This window comes from Eptatretus burgeri, chromosome 2 (assembly GCF_056783735.1).
Source record: "Eptatretus burgeri isolate ZD-2024b chromosome 2, Ebu_testis_v1, whole genome shotgun sequence".
Taxonomy (NCBI): domain Eukaryota; kingdom Metazoa; phylum Chordata; class Myxini; order Myxiniformes; family Myxinidae; genus Eptatretus; species Eptatretus burgeri.
In genome coordinates, this window is record NC_140962.1 from 131,570,382 (window position 1) to 131,587,881 (window position 17,500).

Sequence of the window (17,500 nt, forward strand, 5' to 3'; positions counted from 1 at the left end):
TGTGCGTGCGTGTGTGCGTGCGTGTGTGCGTGTGCGTGTGCGTGCGTGTGCGCGTGTGCGTGCGTGTGCGTGTGTGTGCGTGTGTGTGCGTGTGTGTGCGTGTGTGTGCGTGTGTGTGTGTGTGTGTGTGTCTGCAACGCGAGGCTCCACAGCACAAACCAGCAAACCGATTATTTTTCAAATGATAGTCCTTCAAAAATAGGGTGTCTATTTACCGTCATTGTTTATGAGGAGTGCCAGTTGGTAAAATACGCAATAGGAAAAATCTTTCCAGGCAGAGGAACAATTGTATGTGAACCAATATGTCTTGGCAATGAATCTTCGTCGGTGGATCGGTCAGAATGAAAAGCATCGTGTCCAGCGCTTCGATCCTCGCGAATCTCTCGTCGCCTACGGGCTTGTCTCTTTGTTTGTTTGTTTGTTTGTTTGTTTGTTTGTGAACAGTATTACGGAACAACTCCTGGACGGATTTCGACGAAACTTGGTAGGGGGGATTAGGTATGGTCCAAGGATCATGCCATTAGATTTTGGACTTGGTCCAAAGTCCAATATGGCGGCCATTTTGAAAAAATATTTGAATTTTTGTTTTTGCATTTCTACATGTTTGAAGTGATTTCCAACCCCAAAAAATAAATAAATTTGTTGGAGAAAAAAAAAAAACAGAAATTTTGCACCTTTTTTTTCCAAAAAAATTTCGATGTTTTTTTTTTGGCATTTCTACATGCGCGTCGATCTAGTTTAGTTTATTCAATCGTGGTTCAGTAGAGTCTGATCCGTTTTGACCTACAATGAATAGGATATCCGGTACACTTAAGTGACCCAGCAGTATTGGCGGCGGAGGTTTTGCACTCTACCGAGTGCTCGCCCTCTAGTTTTAGATAGTTTGTGACCCAAAATATCTGAAAATAATGTTTGAAATTTTTTTCAATGTTGTTTTCATAGTATTTCATCTTGGATTTCATTTGAAACTCACCATACATCAATTAGGTGTTTCAGATTTTATTTTATTATTCCTGTAATAATAAAGAGATTATGGTCCAGTTCGATAGATATAAGTATTTAAAAAGTCTTTCAATGCGAATTAGACATTGTTCTTGTAATTTTCATGATTAATAAATCCAAAATGGCTGCCAGTTTGTGTTATTTTCAGTGTTTATTCCATTTATTTATGCAAGAACCACACAAATCGTTTAGAAAATATTTATTGAGTTACTATTAATGTTTTCCAGTCCAATATATTTAATTAATTGTCCAAATTCATCATCACACAACAAAACAATGATTTGAACACAACAGTCCATATTATACACGATTACACTTATCCTCATCCGATCTATCAGACTTATCAGTGGCCACATCAGGTTTGTTGCAACACTTATCACCATCCCCCTCACAGGTACAGAGTTCAGTGCAGGTGATGTCATTGTCTTTGCATGAACACCTTCGAGCACACGTACTACTTCTACAGTTACACCTAACCAGCTGGATCACAGAGTCAGGGGCCAAATTGCCAGCTGTCAGGACTGGGACCCATCCAAGCACTTCATGTTTTGACCAGCCCAATGTTGATGGATCTAACCATGTACTGGGTTTGATGTCAATGAATGACTCGACATATAGCACTGCACATGAGCTCGTTTAATGTGCTCTGTTACTGCACCCAAAGTCGGTAACTTTTCAACTCCTTGCTTTGACTTTAGACGACTAAAACAATTATAGCGAAGATCCTTCATCTCTGTGATTTGTTCAGTCTTCGAGCTGAATCGTGAACAGATCAGCTTCTCACAGCCTGCTATCACCTGTTTTATTGGTTGTTATCCAATGCCAAGTCCTGCGAGAGCAGTCAGCATTTATCAGACGCCTTTGTGAAAACTTTCCACCATGCTGATTTGCTCTTGCCATACATAGGCAAACCCCATTCCAAAGTTTGCCTTCAAAGCCAGCTACCGACTGGGCATCCTCTGTCGTGCAAAGTCCTTCCCTGGCACACCTGCTATACACCTATAACACCTTCATCCACAGCTTGATGGAGTACTGCTCTCCCCTCTGGGCTGACTCCCCTGCCTCACATCTTTCTCAGCTTGACGCTGTGGAAACCAAGACCTTTACGATTATTGGAATCTCCCGCAATGAAGCTGAATGTATGAGCTCATCACTTCATCACCGGAGACAGGTTGGTGGTCTCTCTGTCTTCTACCACCTCCTTTATCGTCTTGCACCCTCTGCTCCTTCTGTGCTTTGCCGTCCCCACCCCTCCACACCCACCCCCGCCCCCAATGTTTTTGCATAGCTCGCACGGTCCACTATCAACCCCTTTCTGGTGAAACTGCCTAAATCCAGGATCACTTCTCACATCCACTCGTTTGTTTCTCTTTTTTTCTTGCCTGTGGAACCACTTCCACATCCCCTTAAATCTTATTCTTCCGTCCAGGTCTTCAAGGCAGCTGTTCACCACCATCTCAGAATTTCCCCAATTCAAAACCATGATCTTTTCTACCCTCGTTAACTCCACCCCAATCCCTCGTTCAAAATGATCAGTTTTTCCTCCTGAGAGTTTCTTTCTGTATCCATCTTGTCCAACCCATGCATCCTCTCCTTCCCCTCATTCCCTCCCCACACCCATTTGTTTGTTCAAGCCTGCATCAATCTTGTCCTTCGGCTCTGCTGTTGTTTCCCACCCCCCCTACTCTTTCTGTTCTCTCCTTTTGTCCTGTTGCATCCTGATGCATTTAGTGCAGTCATACAAGCTCTTCCAGGCCTTGACTCGGTATACAAAAAAAAATGGGTCTAAAAGATCGAAGGGGCAAGGGGTCTAAGTGGTCTATAGGGTATAAAGGTGTTCAGGAATCTAAAGGGTCTTAAAAAGGTCTAAAGTATCTACATAGGGCCATTGGGTCTAAAGGGTGCTAAGGTCGAGAGGGTCTAAGTTGGTATTAAGGGTCTTAAAAGATCCAAAGTGTCTAAAAAGTCTAAAATCGTCGAAGAAGTATGTTCCATTTGTCCGCAATTAATAGACATAATTATTAGATGTTGTCGAGGTCCAATAATAGATAATTGAGCCTGGTGTTGGCTTAGTGGTTAGGGTGGCTGGCTTGGGATCTGAGGGTTCTGAGCTCGAGCCCCATTGACTGCTGAATTAACGCCAGGTGGGGTTGACTCAGCCTGTTATCCTTCCGAGGTCAGTGAAATGAGTACCAGTGTACTTGTATCGGGACACAGCATCAGCGGCATAGTCGTGCCCCACCAAAATGATACCAACCCGGCAGCCATGCTGCCATATGCAAGAAGAACAATAGGTAATTAAGAGACGTACTCATGTGGGTCGACTGAGGCTTCACCTCGATGAGGTTTCACCACCAAGTCATGTTTTCAGTTTTATGTACAGTATATACATAGATATCAAGTGAATCGGATGAAAATTCATGATGCATGTGACCTTGACCCTTGACCTATTGACCTCAAAAACAGTAGGCTTCTATCTTGTCACTATCTCCACCAAGTGGTTAAGTTTCGTGAAGAGTGGAGTAAAAATGTGACCTGTAGGCAATTGACATACAACACAGACAGAGAAACAAACCAGCAAACAGAATAACAGACCAGACCAACCAATATACTTGCGAAGCATTGATTTTACAAGTAGCAAACTAACAAATGGACCCAAATGCAATACAATCTCCTCTGATGAGGGAAGATATGTCATCCTTTTGGAGCAGCTGTTAATCAGGTTGTTTGTTGTGCTTGTGCTCAAGTGTGAAAGATGTTAAGGAACCCTTGGCAACTTTTGAAAAGAGTATGTCACTGTGTGCCTGTATTCTTTCCAAACTACTGGTGGGAAGCAAATGGCAAACCACTCAGTGTATTTCCTGCTATGAAACAGCTACTTCAGGAGCACCAATGCTCCGTCTAGCTGGAAGGACCATGTATGACCAGATATTGAGGAGTCGTCGTGTGACCATGCACCCTTTGGGGTTGGAGTCGGTGTGTTTGTTGTGACCATTTTACTTCAGCCTTTGTGCTGGGGTGCATGCGGAGTTGAAGATATTTTTTTATTATTATAAAAAAGGCTTCTGCTATAAGTGTCATGGGGACCTACTCCTATTGAGGAGTAATCCAAATATTGCCATACATTCTAGCCATTCGGGATTGGAGTGCGTGTGTTGATTGTGACCATGTGTTTCAGTCATCAGGTTGAGGTGCATGTGTTGTTTAAAAATGTTTTTTAACCTTTTTTATTTAAAAAAAAAAAAGGCCACCTTCATAAGGACTGACATGGGTACCTACTCCTATTGAGAAGTGGTTCAATTTTATGACGATGCATTCTGGCTCTTTGGGGTTCGGATGTGTGTGTTTTGATTGACTATGTACTTCAACCTTTAGGTTGAGGTACATGTGTGTGCTCATGGGACAGTCTTGCTGGACTGTGTACTTTGGCTATGGGGTCAAGGTGTGCATCTCAAGTCATTTAAATGCTTTGATTTTTAACTTTTTTTTGCATAAAAAGGCCTCCCTAATAAGGCAAGGGCCAACAAGCTCTAAACTTGTGTCCGTGGATGTTCCCTCCTCCAAGGTGGACTGCTCTATAAAACTGAGAATTAAATTCTCTTCCTGATATAAGCTGCAGTACAATCCTATGGAGATGCAAGAGCTGTAGCTCTGTGAAGCTCACGCCAAATAAGTGGAGCCTCTGCAACTGTTTAGCCAGCAGAGCCTTTTAAATACGGATTTTCCAACTCTTTTCACTCAACCATTTTTATATTTTCTAATTATTTATTTGCTCCACCACCACCACCACCACCACCACCACCACCACCACCCTGTACTCCTTCTTTCCCCCTTGTCTGCAGGCAGCATGGTGTGGACAGGTGGTCTTGCAAGCTCAGGAACAAAACATCAAATGCTGAATCCTGAGCAGTTTGACACAGTCCCACTCATTTCCCCATTGGACGTGGACTCTTTATGCTCACCTGCGCCCAGAAAGGTTCGAATCAATGTTTGCACAGCTTCACTCATTTCTCCCCCTCTATCTTATTGCACGTCTGATAATTTTTCTTTTTTATTTCAATGCTCATTGATAGATCTTACCAAGTACTCCAAATTTCTCTCTTTCTCCTTTTTTGTCCCTCTCACTGTCAGCACTATCTATTCCTTTTCATCTCCCTCCAGCTCCACATGTCTGCTCAACCGACTACAAAGACATATGTGCATAATTCATCAAAGTGTTCCCAACTATGAACCTCTCCTCTCTCATAGCATCTCTGATCCCACAACCTTCTCCCTTCAAACCCCACCGTGTCATCCTTTACATCATACCTTCATTTTGAACACCTACATGTAGGATTTCATTCCCTAGGTCTTGTTCTGCTGGCATTTCCTTTCCTTCTGCATTACACTTTCCACCTTTGTTTTCCTTAAATCTTCATTTTCTTGGTAGGATTTGTAGTTTGCTTTTTATTCACGTCGAACTGATTCTGATGTCTTCAAGGCTTTTGTGATGTTTGTAGCTTGTAGCATAAAAAAGGACTTTTCCCCGATCGATGTATCAAAGAAGGTTCTCCTTACCATGTTCATTCAGGTTATTTTGCCTCTACATTAGATGCTGGTGAATGCCACCATCTTGCTGCTCCAAAGCTAGAGTGTTGTTGTTGTTGTTGTTCCAGCTTCATACAGTCGTTGTCATCCTATGGATTACATCTGCAAAGTCGGTGCCCAAGTTGTTTGTTTGCTTTATAGTCCGTTTTTTTTTGTTGATGTCTATATATACTCTTAAAGATGAAATGTCGATTGGCTAATCACACAGTAGCTGCTTGATGTACACTGGAAAACCCACCAGGTTATCATCTTCTTTTGCTCCAATGAAGATGAAGAGTTAACACCTGAAATGTCAGCTTCTCCTTGCTTCACATGTCGGTTTGCATACCTCTATCAATTTCCTGTTATTCCATCCATTGTTCTACCTATTTGGTGACACATGTTGACACTAATCATGTTGACCTTCACCAACAAGCCCAGTTCTTCATTACAGACACACCAGAGGCGAGTGCGTATACCTCTAAGCTCTCTCGCAAGACTATGCACTGTGATAAGTGTAACTTTATAAAACTAGAGAGTTCATCAAACATCTTACCTCGTGCAGTCTTGAGAAACCAGGACATGGGTAGGGTCTTCAAGCGGCAAATTTGATTGGTCGTGACGACATAAAATTCCGTAATATTTTGTCCAAGTACTGCGAAACGGAAGGGTTTTGAAAGTGTAAAAAAAAAGAGGCGATTTGTGTTCTGCATTGTTCAAGTACATAATTCAATTTAAATAAAAGCAAGATTTTGGAAGTTTACCACCGTTTATGCAGCATCTTTTACACCACCCCCATCTAACATGTTACATTTGTTCTTCGTGCCTGTTGTTTGTGTCCTTTATGACATCCTTAAAAACAGTAAGTTTCCTGTTTGGAATAATTTTAAATTTTGTTTGACTGTCAGACATGCAGAGTAAAAAAAAAAAAATTATCTCAGTCCTTTCTGCACATGCACGATCAGGACAAATTCAGAGACAAAGTACTGTTAAACTACATGTGTTTTCCGATTTGTCTTTAAAATATAACATTGAATTTAAATGAAGTTGTTCCTCGATCATAAACTGACGTCTGTAGACAGACAGACAGAGTGAACTAATTGCTTAACCACGCTTTTCGCTTAGTGCGTGCGGGGTAATTACTAACCCTAATGTGGGTCAATACCTGCCTCCATACCAACATCACCTGTTAACAAGCTCTCACAACAACCTGCCTGAATATAACCATGAGTGGTATCAGTTTTGCTCACAACTTTGGAACAGCTGCTCTGATCATGAAGAACTTGGCATTTGTTAATGACTGAATCATTGGTGATGATCAATATAATTTGCTATGATCAAGAATATGTCAGCAAATTAATGTCAAAGGTTGCATTCATGATAATGATCCTATAAATACCCGCAATGTCTTTATTTTCTAAGGGTCTGTGGCCTCGTACCCTGCTCAAATTCCTGATTTGGCCAAGTGTATGATGACCACACTCTTTCGTTGAAAACATTGATCGTCGTTGATAACCACTGTGGCAACCCTATGTCGCATGCTTCCAACAAGAAATTAAATTGCATCACGTAACACATGTTGTACCAAAGACGCTACCAATATATCGGGGTACCATAATGTTTTAATGTATACAATGTTGTGGCGAATGTTTTCACAAAGGGATCCAACGTGGAAGTAACAATGTCAATACCGGGTATGTCCACCTCCAGGAGCAATCACTGCATCGATGTCCAGGGAGCGTGTTTGAGATACTCTGGGCAGTTTGAAACCAATTGTGTAGATGGGTTGTGTGAATGTATCGGAGTCGTTATCCTGGGACGTCCGCTTCTTGGTTCATCTGTTGTTGATCCAGTAGCTTGATAACGGATTCTGAGGACATTAACAGTTCTTCATGATAGAGTCTTGAAACATGGCTAATGAAAGACACTGCTTGAAGGTGTTCAATGATTTGATTCCTCTCATTTTCTGATCGATGTGGGTGGCATTGTAATGGATTGTTAAGGAATGTAATCTGTGTGTTTCTTGGATGATCCATACACCGACGCTGATGTTTCAGAAAGACCGTTTCGAATTTGCTCAAAATGCCTTGTGTCGCGGTGTACGAGTTGCACGTACTGAACGATTATTGCATGAGGCAATTACGTTGCGTGGAAACTTGCAATCAGGATTCCCGCACATCTCTCGTGTCAAAAAGGCACTTGGAATGAATGCTGGAACAGTCTTTCAACAATTATATTATCTGTTCTACAAATTCGGTTGTTATGGTGGAGAGTATATTTTGGGTCTGTCAGTCCATCCGAAGCCTCCACTCGAAAATGAGTGGACACGTTTATTTTATAGTCAGCACACGTACGCAATAATATCTGGGCATGAGGCACATCAAATTATTTTGGGATTGGAGACGATTTGGAATTTGGGGAATTAAAAACATTTTTTTCATGGGAGAGAATAGTACAGGATTAACCGTCAATTTAACACTCAACATTTTCCCCAGTTGCTTTGCTGACGGGTTTAATCAAAAGACGTGAAGCTCAGTGTAGGATGCTTTGGTTCGAACCTGCACTTAAAATGAGTGAAATGAAACATTTTGAAAATTTCGAACGACAGTATTCTCTCAGATTTCAACATCACCGTCATGCATCTTATCAGGTTGTTGAAGCTTTCTTTACATAAGATTATTTGTAATACCGGCTACCACCGGGTGGCACTATACGATACACATTTACAGAGAGAATTGGGATCCTCCTCCCACCATGAACCCCCTCCCCGAGATATGCTACCCCAACATCAACCATTCTTGGGGTACCCATCGACAACATGCAAAATTTGGTTGGATTTGGTTTAGTAGTTATTGAAGCAAATATTAAATAGAGTTCAAAGAAAACATTACCTCACGCTGTCTTGAGAACAAGGGTCCACGAGCGGCAAATTTGATTAGTCGTGATCATGTAAAATTCTGTAATATTTTGTCCAAGTACCGCTAAATGGAAGAGTTTTGAAAGTGCAAAAAAGGGTGATTTGTGTTCTCGTGTTCAAGTATATAATTAAATTGAAATAAAATATATATTTTAATGGTTGTAGAAAAAAAAAAAAGAATTCATAAGTTTACGGCAGTTGATGCAGCGTCTTTTACACCATCTTATTTAACACGGTACGTTAGTTATTCGTGCCTGTTGTCTGTGTCCTTTATGATGTCCTTAAAAACGTTAAGTTTCCTGTTTGGAATGATTTTCAATTTTGTTTGACTGCCACACAGGCAGACAGAATAAAACTATCATCTCACTCTTCTCTGCGCATGCGTGATCAGGACGAATTCAGAACCAAAGTACTGTTAAACTACAGCATCATGTTCCGATTCGCGTTCATAATATAACATTCAATTCAGATTAAGTTTAACAGGCAGACAGACAGACAAGTGAACCAGTTGTTTGACCCATTTGTGGACAGACAGACAGACAAGTGAACCAGTTGTTTAACCAACTTGTGGACAGACAGACAGACAGACAAGCGAGCCAATTGTTTAACCCCACTTTTCGCTTTGCGTGCGTGAGTTAACAAACAAATATATAAACACAGTATACAAGTTCGCTTTTATAGTACAGACACACTTTACCATCTCAATCACCAACACAAAACCTTAAATTATTAATTAATTTATGTACACTTTACACATCCACACCACTGATATACCACCTTGAATTATTTATTTAATTATATATACTTGAGCATCTCCAACACCAACATGCAACTTTGGAATACGTATTTATTTATGTACCTTTTACCTTTCTACAACCCTTATTTATTTATTTAGTTGTTTCAATATAAAATATAAACATCACATTTTTAAGGTGCAGTTGGGGGCAGTGTCCCCTCAATTAACACTTGCAGTCTTGTTTTTTTTTCTATGTTGAATAGAAAAATCTCCTATTCATATAATTTATGACGGATGGAAATCCCAATCTCGTTGGTAAGAGAGCACTGACAAGCTTTCAAAAGTTTGGCCATGTTCAAATTTTGCTCGTTTTTAATCTTATGTATACTACTACTACTACTACTACTCCTACATTAGCGACCCATATGATTTCCACCTTGTTGTGGGATGAGCCAGGGAATATATTTGACCCCAACGAACTGGCTGGCCAAGTCTTACATTCTACAGTCGGTGACTTTGGCAGGAATTTGTAACTTGTTCCAGGATGTGGCCAATAACTCGCATACTCTTAATTTTTTTTATGCAAGTCTGGAAACTATTTTTCTTGACGCATTACATTTTGCTTCAGTTTGATAGTTCTATCCTTGGTAGAATAATCCGATGGAATCAGATAAACTAGGTGCAAGTTGCAAGCCGTGAGTGATGGCTGAAGTTATTCTTCTTTCTCAATGTGTTGACAGTAAGGCATTGTGATCCAAGTGGGATATAATCTGTGCAGGGCATGGTGCGCACAAGGTTAGAATTCCAAGCACCTTCACGCTGGCGTTGGCTTTGCCCCAATGGAGAGAAAGGAGGCTTTCAGGTATTTTTCTAAAATGTTCATAAACCCCCCAATAACCTCTCCAACAAGAGAGATAGGAAACTGTGTTGCTTGACCTTTGTTGTACTGGTAGCGATCGGACATACTTTAAACACATACACATATTTACACATGGTGATGTAACTCTTTCTTCAAAAAAATGTTGGTTTTTCAGACTCTAGCTATTATTATTGGCTCTTACTCACCATTACTCTCCACATCATGGAGCTCCATTTAACGAATGCGAGCAGTCCCGTCTGCCAGCATTTGTTGGTTGACATTAAAGATCCCATGAAGTCCTTCGGGAAGTGGAGGCGAGCTATCGCCAGCACCATTAACGAATGACAAATTCCTGCCCTAACCTACATCGGGCATTGTATTAATGGCACAACCACACCCTCAAACAATGATGCTACCTCACAGTCTTGTGCTGCATACGAATGAAAAAAGAAGATCATAATAAACAAATTGCACAATGTACACGACCTTTCTCTTTTAATGCACAGGTGAGTGCCATGTTGCTGGTGAGCATGGTCTTCCTAACTTGCATCCTGTTCCTGGTGCTGTACCAGCTCTACAGTTATGACACCTGTCCAAGTCCTCTGCACTTCAAGGTGAGGAGCTGGGGAGAGGTCTCAAGATAGATTACTGAGAGTGAGTTTGCACACCTGTGCTTAAGTAACAGTCTTGCCACATATTTCGACCTGAAGATCTCGTCAGAAAGAAATCAGCTTAAAACACAGAGTCTGCTTCCAAATGTTTATTGCATGATGGCACATAATAAAGTCACGTCCTCGCCCATTAACACTGACGCTGGACGGATGGACCGAAACTGGCTTTAAAGGCACTGCGTTCAATATTACTTTACCAGAACCCCAGGTCGCCCAAATGAGCCAAAATTGACGGCAATCGTACACACAGAAATCATATGGCTGAAACGCGCTTTCTTACCCTTTAAGGGATTTATTTTGAAATTGAAAAGCACAGGGAAGAGGGTCGACAAGACGACATTAAAAAAAAAAAAAACGGAACAAACCAAGCAAGTCAAAAGACACAAAGAGGAGAATGGGAATATGCAAACTTGTATACAATGGAAGAGAAATAAAAGTTCAAATCTGAACCCACTCGGCACCACAGGTCACACTTGTACAACTCAATAATGCAAGCAGGACTTGCCTTTTCTTTGATGCACAGGGTGGACGCAGTTCAACACAACGCAGCCTGTTTTAGAGACCAGGTGCACGACGAGAGCCAGTAACGATGGTGCCCAGATGAAGTAAAATGGCCACGAGCAGGGCCAGCGATGAGTCGGCCTTCAAACAGGCTACATGGTTCCCTCTGTCCTTTTTAGAGCGAGGCCTCCTAGTCTGCTGTCAGTCTTCTTCCTCCAAACCCTCTAAAAACACAGGGTGATCCCAGCTTGGGTCGATTCCACACAAGGCTTCTCCTAAAATCAAGATCTCAGTCCTTTCCTCACGAGCCTCTCTTCCCTCTTGGACTGTCTGGTTGACTCTCCGGTAGACTCTCAACTCTCGTCGTCCTCTTCCTCCTGGGTCCTGCCCACGGGGGTGGCCCCTATAAAAATAAACGTATCTTTTTTTTTGTAGGCTCTACAGCCCACTGTGCTGCCATGGCTGGCACACAATGGCCAGAGAGATCATAATTGGCCTACTTATACACATGATATGTGTTGGCCTAGTTATACATGACATGTGTGCCTCTGCAATGGGAAGTCCATACTTGGCCCCACCCACAACCAAGAGGTTTTGCATATACATAATTAATCAATCTGTCTGCCCTGTCTATAAATTACATATGCTGCCTCCTTAGTCCCATGTTTAACAAACAACTTACTCTGACAGATCCCTGTTCCATGGCAATCTAACCAACTCGAAACACACGGACAATCCTACACTTTCCACATTCGAGCTATTGATGCCACTCCCCTCCACATAACAATAGGAAGGCTACTATAAACTAATACCCTATTTGAATAACCCAACAAGTCCTCGTTGATTGTTAGACTTGAATGGCCAATTGAAAGAAAGATGTATCGAGGAAAAGTGAGGCCTACAATATGTCCGTGCACTTCTTTTCCGCCTTGGTGCAGCAATGGTCTCTAACAGAGACAACATTCTGATCCTTAATGGGTTGGTAAGCTTGTTGATGTAGGGTGTTCACAAGCCTGTGTGATATATCTGTAGAACAGATTGAAAAGGTCTGTCATGCTGTCCTTGTTTTCATGTTGGCACGCATTCTAACCTTCTCTATCCCTCATTCCCACAGTACAATCGCTGTGTCACTCTCAACACGGACAGTTACTTCGCTATTCCAGCTCCACCTCCAACCCACAATGCCTCTGGTTCCGACCCTTCCACCAACAGCAGCTCATTGGGTGGTGGTTAGGGACTTGTACCATGTCCCTCTCTTCGACTTGTCACCACAACACCACCACCACCACCACCCAAAAAGAGTCCTAAGGCACCATCTTCAGACTCCAAGGCCAACAAATGATCCGCTTTATTTTAATGTCTTCATAAGTTTAACATCATTCTGTTTTTTTATTTTATTTTCAAGTTATTTCCTGTCTACCTTTCTATTCAGTCAATGTGTCTTTGTCTTTTGAAGTTGTTACTTTTGTCATCCCTTTGTATTGGTATTTATTTTTGCCTTTTTAAAATGAGGGTGAGTACAATTTCAGAAATGTATAATACATAGTCATATAGCCATTCACATTGATTGTGTCTCTGTGTCTCTCACCATATCCTTCATTTTCCTTCTCATTAACATGCAAAGCAGAATGGAAAGATATGCAAGGGGCGAGCGGCAAGGGGTATAGGGTGGTTGAAAAACAACTACAGATAACGAGCAAACTCCAAAAAGATTGTATGAATATAACGAGAAATATAAATGGATGAGAGGGAGGAGGGAACATAGAACCAGGAACTAAAATGGGAACAGATGCTGAATAGGACTTATATGATACTAGATAGACCAGACTAGACAGACACATCAACATGATATACTTGGTAAGGAAGTGATAAGTCTGCATTTACAAACAAAATCTGTAAGCCTTTTCAAAATCAATAAACGACATTATCCAGTGCTCGTGAGAATACCTTTTCAACAGGAGGATGTGAAAAGGAGATAGCAGTTGAAAAAGAAAACATCGGTAAACCTCTGTGTTTCCACCACCATGCCACGGCTTTGCATCTCACGCCAAATGAGAATCTCAGTCCGCATTTACCGTAAATGTCGGCCAATCTGTGCTATCTCTCATCACATTTTAACAAAAGCAACACAGAGTCCAAATGAAATAGGATTTGAAGAAGGAAGAGAAGGAGCACATGTTTCGGGGAAAAAAAAAAATAAATCAAAAGCACTGAATGAGGGCAGTTACTGTTTTTCCTTTGCACCACCATTGAATCAGTCTCCATTTTCAAATATTTTGCTCCTCGTCATTCCCACTGCATCCTCTAGTTTGCTTGGCTCAGTAATATCTGAACCGGCTGACTGAGTTATGTTCTTTTTCTTACACCCTACTGATAGAACTCCGATGCTTCATTTTATTTTTCTTGTTAACAACAGCGTATTCATCAGAACTGATTTGAGGCTTTGATGGCGTGCAGGACGGTACGTCATTTTTGCGACCAAAATGTTCATCAGCTACCCATTCGACTCCTGGCTCAATTCTAGCCTGCTCTGTTGTGCCAATCCTGGGCAGCTTTCTCGGTAACCTAGCCGGAATGCTCATTAGTGAGGATAATGGAACGGGCAGACAACCCGTCACAATTCCCTTGTCCGTTTTCATCTCAGAATCTTTCTCTAACTCCACCAAAGTATCATTGGGTTTTGATAAAATACTAATTGGATGACTATATGCATAGTGTATGTCTCTCTCATCTCCATCCCTTTCAAAATCTCCACTTGTCATCACTACGTCCGCAGGTTCTGAGTATATGCCCGACTTGCTGTAGGAAGTGCTGAGAGCTTCAGGTCCTGATTCCACCCTCTCGTGTAGGTTGTGATGTTTTGATAACGTACTGGAGTCCAAAGTAACGGGGTGTTCCAAAGGAGATGAAGGACTGCTGTCCTTTTCACATGTGGCCTTGTATCGTGAAACAGTTGCAGAAACGATGTCGAAAATATCAGGGCCCTGGCTTGTGAGAAGTGTGAAGGTACCTGGGCCGGATGAGCAACGGCGCCCTGCTTCAAATGAGAATGAATTCTGCGGAAGTGGAGATAGGGTATTCAAAAAGCAAGGCAATTAATTAAGGGTTACAAATCGAAAGTGAGGTGGCAACAACTACAGGAAATGATGTAGACAGCATGCCAAATATGGGAAAGCAAAAACGTTACAAGGATATGAATACCAAGACATCTGAAGACCAACCATTTGGTCAACATGTACATATACAGTTCCTACTTATCTCACCAAGAGTTGATGGCCATCTAGGTAGTGTATTCGTTTGAAAGTTATAACCTCATCTTGACTAAAGTTTGGTTGGTTGGTTTTACAGTATCTGAGGCTCGGAGCAGAGCCCCCCCCCCCCACACACACACACACACACACACACACACACACACACACACACACACACACACACACACACACACACACACACACACACACACACACACAACACAGGACTGTTAGACAAGAAAAACAGCCATTAAGCTTGGGGGGAGTGCCGTCAGTTCCCGTGGCACTCTGGGTACCAGCGATGTCACAACAATGGCGCCGCCTTTCTTACGGCACTCAGTGGGCATTTCTCAAGGAGGGATTTCCTACTCCTCATGGATGCCAACCCATGGGAATTGTCCATACTTTTAACCTTTTAAATGCTGAACGTCATGCAAGGAAGTACCACCTACCCTTATTTTATTCTTTGGTATGACTTGGCTGGAGTTTGAACAGCCGCCCTCTCAGACTCTGAGTGGACGCTCGAACCATTACATCACCGAGACTGCTGTCCTGTTTCTCCACAGGCAGCCAGGTGTCATCCTTTGAAGGGATCCAGCTGTCCACCCATCTTTAGGAATAATTTCGGTTCTAGAACTCGGTAATCTAAAAAACTCAACATGCCACGTGATGGCTTTATATCCTTGGTGATTTTGTTTTTTATCTTAAATTTCCAATCCCTAATCATGTCATTCTTCTTCGTGACTCTTTTGGCTTTTCTCAGCTCATATTTGTTGGTGGGGAAAGCAACATCATGGGGTTTTTGGTAAGAAAACATTGATGGTTTTTTGAGCATTAAGAGGAATGAGGGAAGCAGAACGAAGAACTAGTGTCGATCTAGGTTGGCGAACAGGTAGAACATTGGATGAAATCAACAGGACGTTCATCGAGATATGCTAACCACCATGGGAAGCAAGGGGAAGGCGATGTTTCGGGCGTTAACCCTTCGTCAGTGCGATAGAGGGCTTTCACCCTTTGTCAGATCTATTCTATTGCTCTGATGAAGGGTCAAATCCTGAAACGTCAGCTTCTCCTTGCTTCCTACAGCAGTTAGCATACTTCAATGTCCTGTTGATGTAATCCATAAAGGGAAACATAGTTTTGAATATGATAATGTTCAATGTTACACTTCCTGGACCTCTTGTACCGAGTGAGCAGGGATCATATGAGAGCATTAGTTTGTTAGAACAACATTCATAGTGAACACATCAGCATGCTTCTCCCCATCCCCTGACTTTTTACTTCTACCATACAATATATTGTATTTAAAATGCTATCATTTCAAATATAATGCTGACAAAGGATGTTAAGATGCATTTACTCAAGTTCAGTTACAATCATTTTGAGGAGCGATCGAATGCCAAAGTGGATTGACATTACAATGAAGAAACAACCGAGTAGTTATTCCACCAGAATCCGTCGCATCCTCGTGGCACCCTTGTTACTGAAGCACGAGTTCAATTTCTGGAATTGCTCCGCAAAACCGGTAGGAGGCATCGCTGCAATTATGATCACCATTCTGGAAAGTACTTGTTTTGTTCCAATACCAAATTTACACTGAACTTGTTTGTTATGGTCTTTTTTGTACTGTTGTTTATTTACAAGACGAAGGGTTTAACGAAGCAACACTTAAAATAAACTTATCAAACCTGCTGCAATCAGAGACTTCCTAGCACAAAAGCTAAAAAGAAACACAAGTCAGAAGCATCTGTTAAAAGGAATCATGAGAAGAGGAACATGTTGGAGATACATTCAAAGTACACCATCACCATGTCAAATAAATAAATAAATAATCCTCCAACGCGTAACATTGCCGGGGCGTCCGGCGATGCCGCCACGCAGCACATGGAGATGGAATTTGGAGGGAGTGGTGTACAATAATTTGATTGATTAGTTAATTAATCGCATAATTAAAATAAATAAATAATAATTGTAAAATAATTAATTTTTAATCAATTGCCCAATAGCATACCAAAGCCACTACTGTTTCATCTGAATCTGAAAATTTTTTAAATTAAAGAATTCATTTTTTTTAAAATGAACAATTACTCGATTAACTGATTAATCAATAAATCAAAAATACCCTTTAAAGCCAAATCACTTGTTCACTGTCGTGTCCAAATATCAGCTTCCTCGCTGAAACGTTGCCCAGGATATTTCCCAGATGAAAAAGAAAATAAATAAGGAATTAATAAATCGGTAATAATTAGGTAATTAATTGATTAATCAAAAAATTAAAAAAAATACCGGTTTTGTCAAAGCACATCTTCACTTTTGTCCCCAAATTTCAGCTTTCTTGCTCAAAAGGATGGCTGAGATATCATCCGGACAAACAAACAAACGGGGTAAAAACTGAGTACTCCCTTCCTTTGGTGCCCGATGATGACATCATGCATCGCCTGGATATGGAATTGGGAAGGAGCGGTGTACAAAAAAGGCAGAGGAAGGAGACCAGGTAGAAAGAATAGAATAAATAGGATTTGCATTGACAACAGACATGCAACTGAGCTTCTTACCTCAGATCGCAAGTTGTGGGATACACCTGCTGTTGCCTCGCAATGTTGTTTCATGAGTAAACCATCCTTTGAATGAAACCGAGATGGTCTTTTTGTCTTGAACTTATTAATATTCCTCTCTTTATAATTAACCCTATGCTTTTGTCATGTTATTTTGTGTGGATTAACAGGCGACGTGTGGATTTGAGGACTGCGGGTTGGGTACAAAATATATTCTCTATTTGTTTTGCATTGTATTTGGTGCACAAAATGCCTTTTGACTTAAGATATCATTAAAGTGCAAAGTTAAAGACTAAATAGATGATCCTGATTGGTACACCAAGCACCCTTCCACCCACCACCACTGTTCTCTCCCTTCCTGATATGCACAGCACACGTCACACATGCATCCGCCTTATTCGCTCGACTTGGCACCGTGCGACTTCTGGCATGCCAAAAAAAT

General features: G+C 41.4%; 2 protein-coding genes across 9 annotated transcripts in view; one reads left to right on the top strand and one right to left on the bottom strand.

Annotated features, from left to right (window-relative positions):
- Positions 1-13,092, top strand: part of LOC147033156 (neuronal vesicle trafficking-associated protein 1-like) — a 43,184-nt gene extending 30,092 nt beyond the window's left edge. For 6 of the 8 annotated variants that reach the window (XM_085871266.1, XM_085871261.1, XM_085871262.1 and 3 more), the window contains 4 exons: positions 4,845-4,978; positions 10,000-10,083; positions 10,587-10,694; positions 12,367-13,092. In XM_085871266.1, the coding sequence (XP_085727392.1) occupies positions 4,850-4,978; positions 10,000-10,083; positions 10,587-10,694; positions 12,367-12,486 (441 nt within the window). In that variant the 5' untranslated portion in view covers positions 4,845-4,849 and the 3' untranslated portion in view covers positions 12,487-13,092. The remainder of the gene's footprint in view (positions 1-4,844; positions 4,979-9,999; positions 10,084-10,586; positions 10,695-12,366) is intronic. The other 2 variants (XM_085871263.1, XM_085871265.1) reach the window with 1 other exon arrangement.
- The window catches only part of LOC147033157 (uncharacterized), a 40,938-nt gene continuing 34,263 nt past the window's right edge, over positions 10,826-17,500 (bottom strand). Inside the window, exon 6 of the mRNA XM_085871257.1 lies at positions 10,826-14,308. Coding sequence (XP_085727383.1) covers positions 13,613-14,308 — 696 coding nt within the window. The 3' untranslated portion in view covers positions 10,826-13,612. The remainder of the gene's footprint in view (positions 14,309-17,500) is intronic.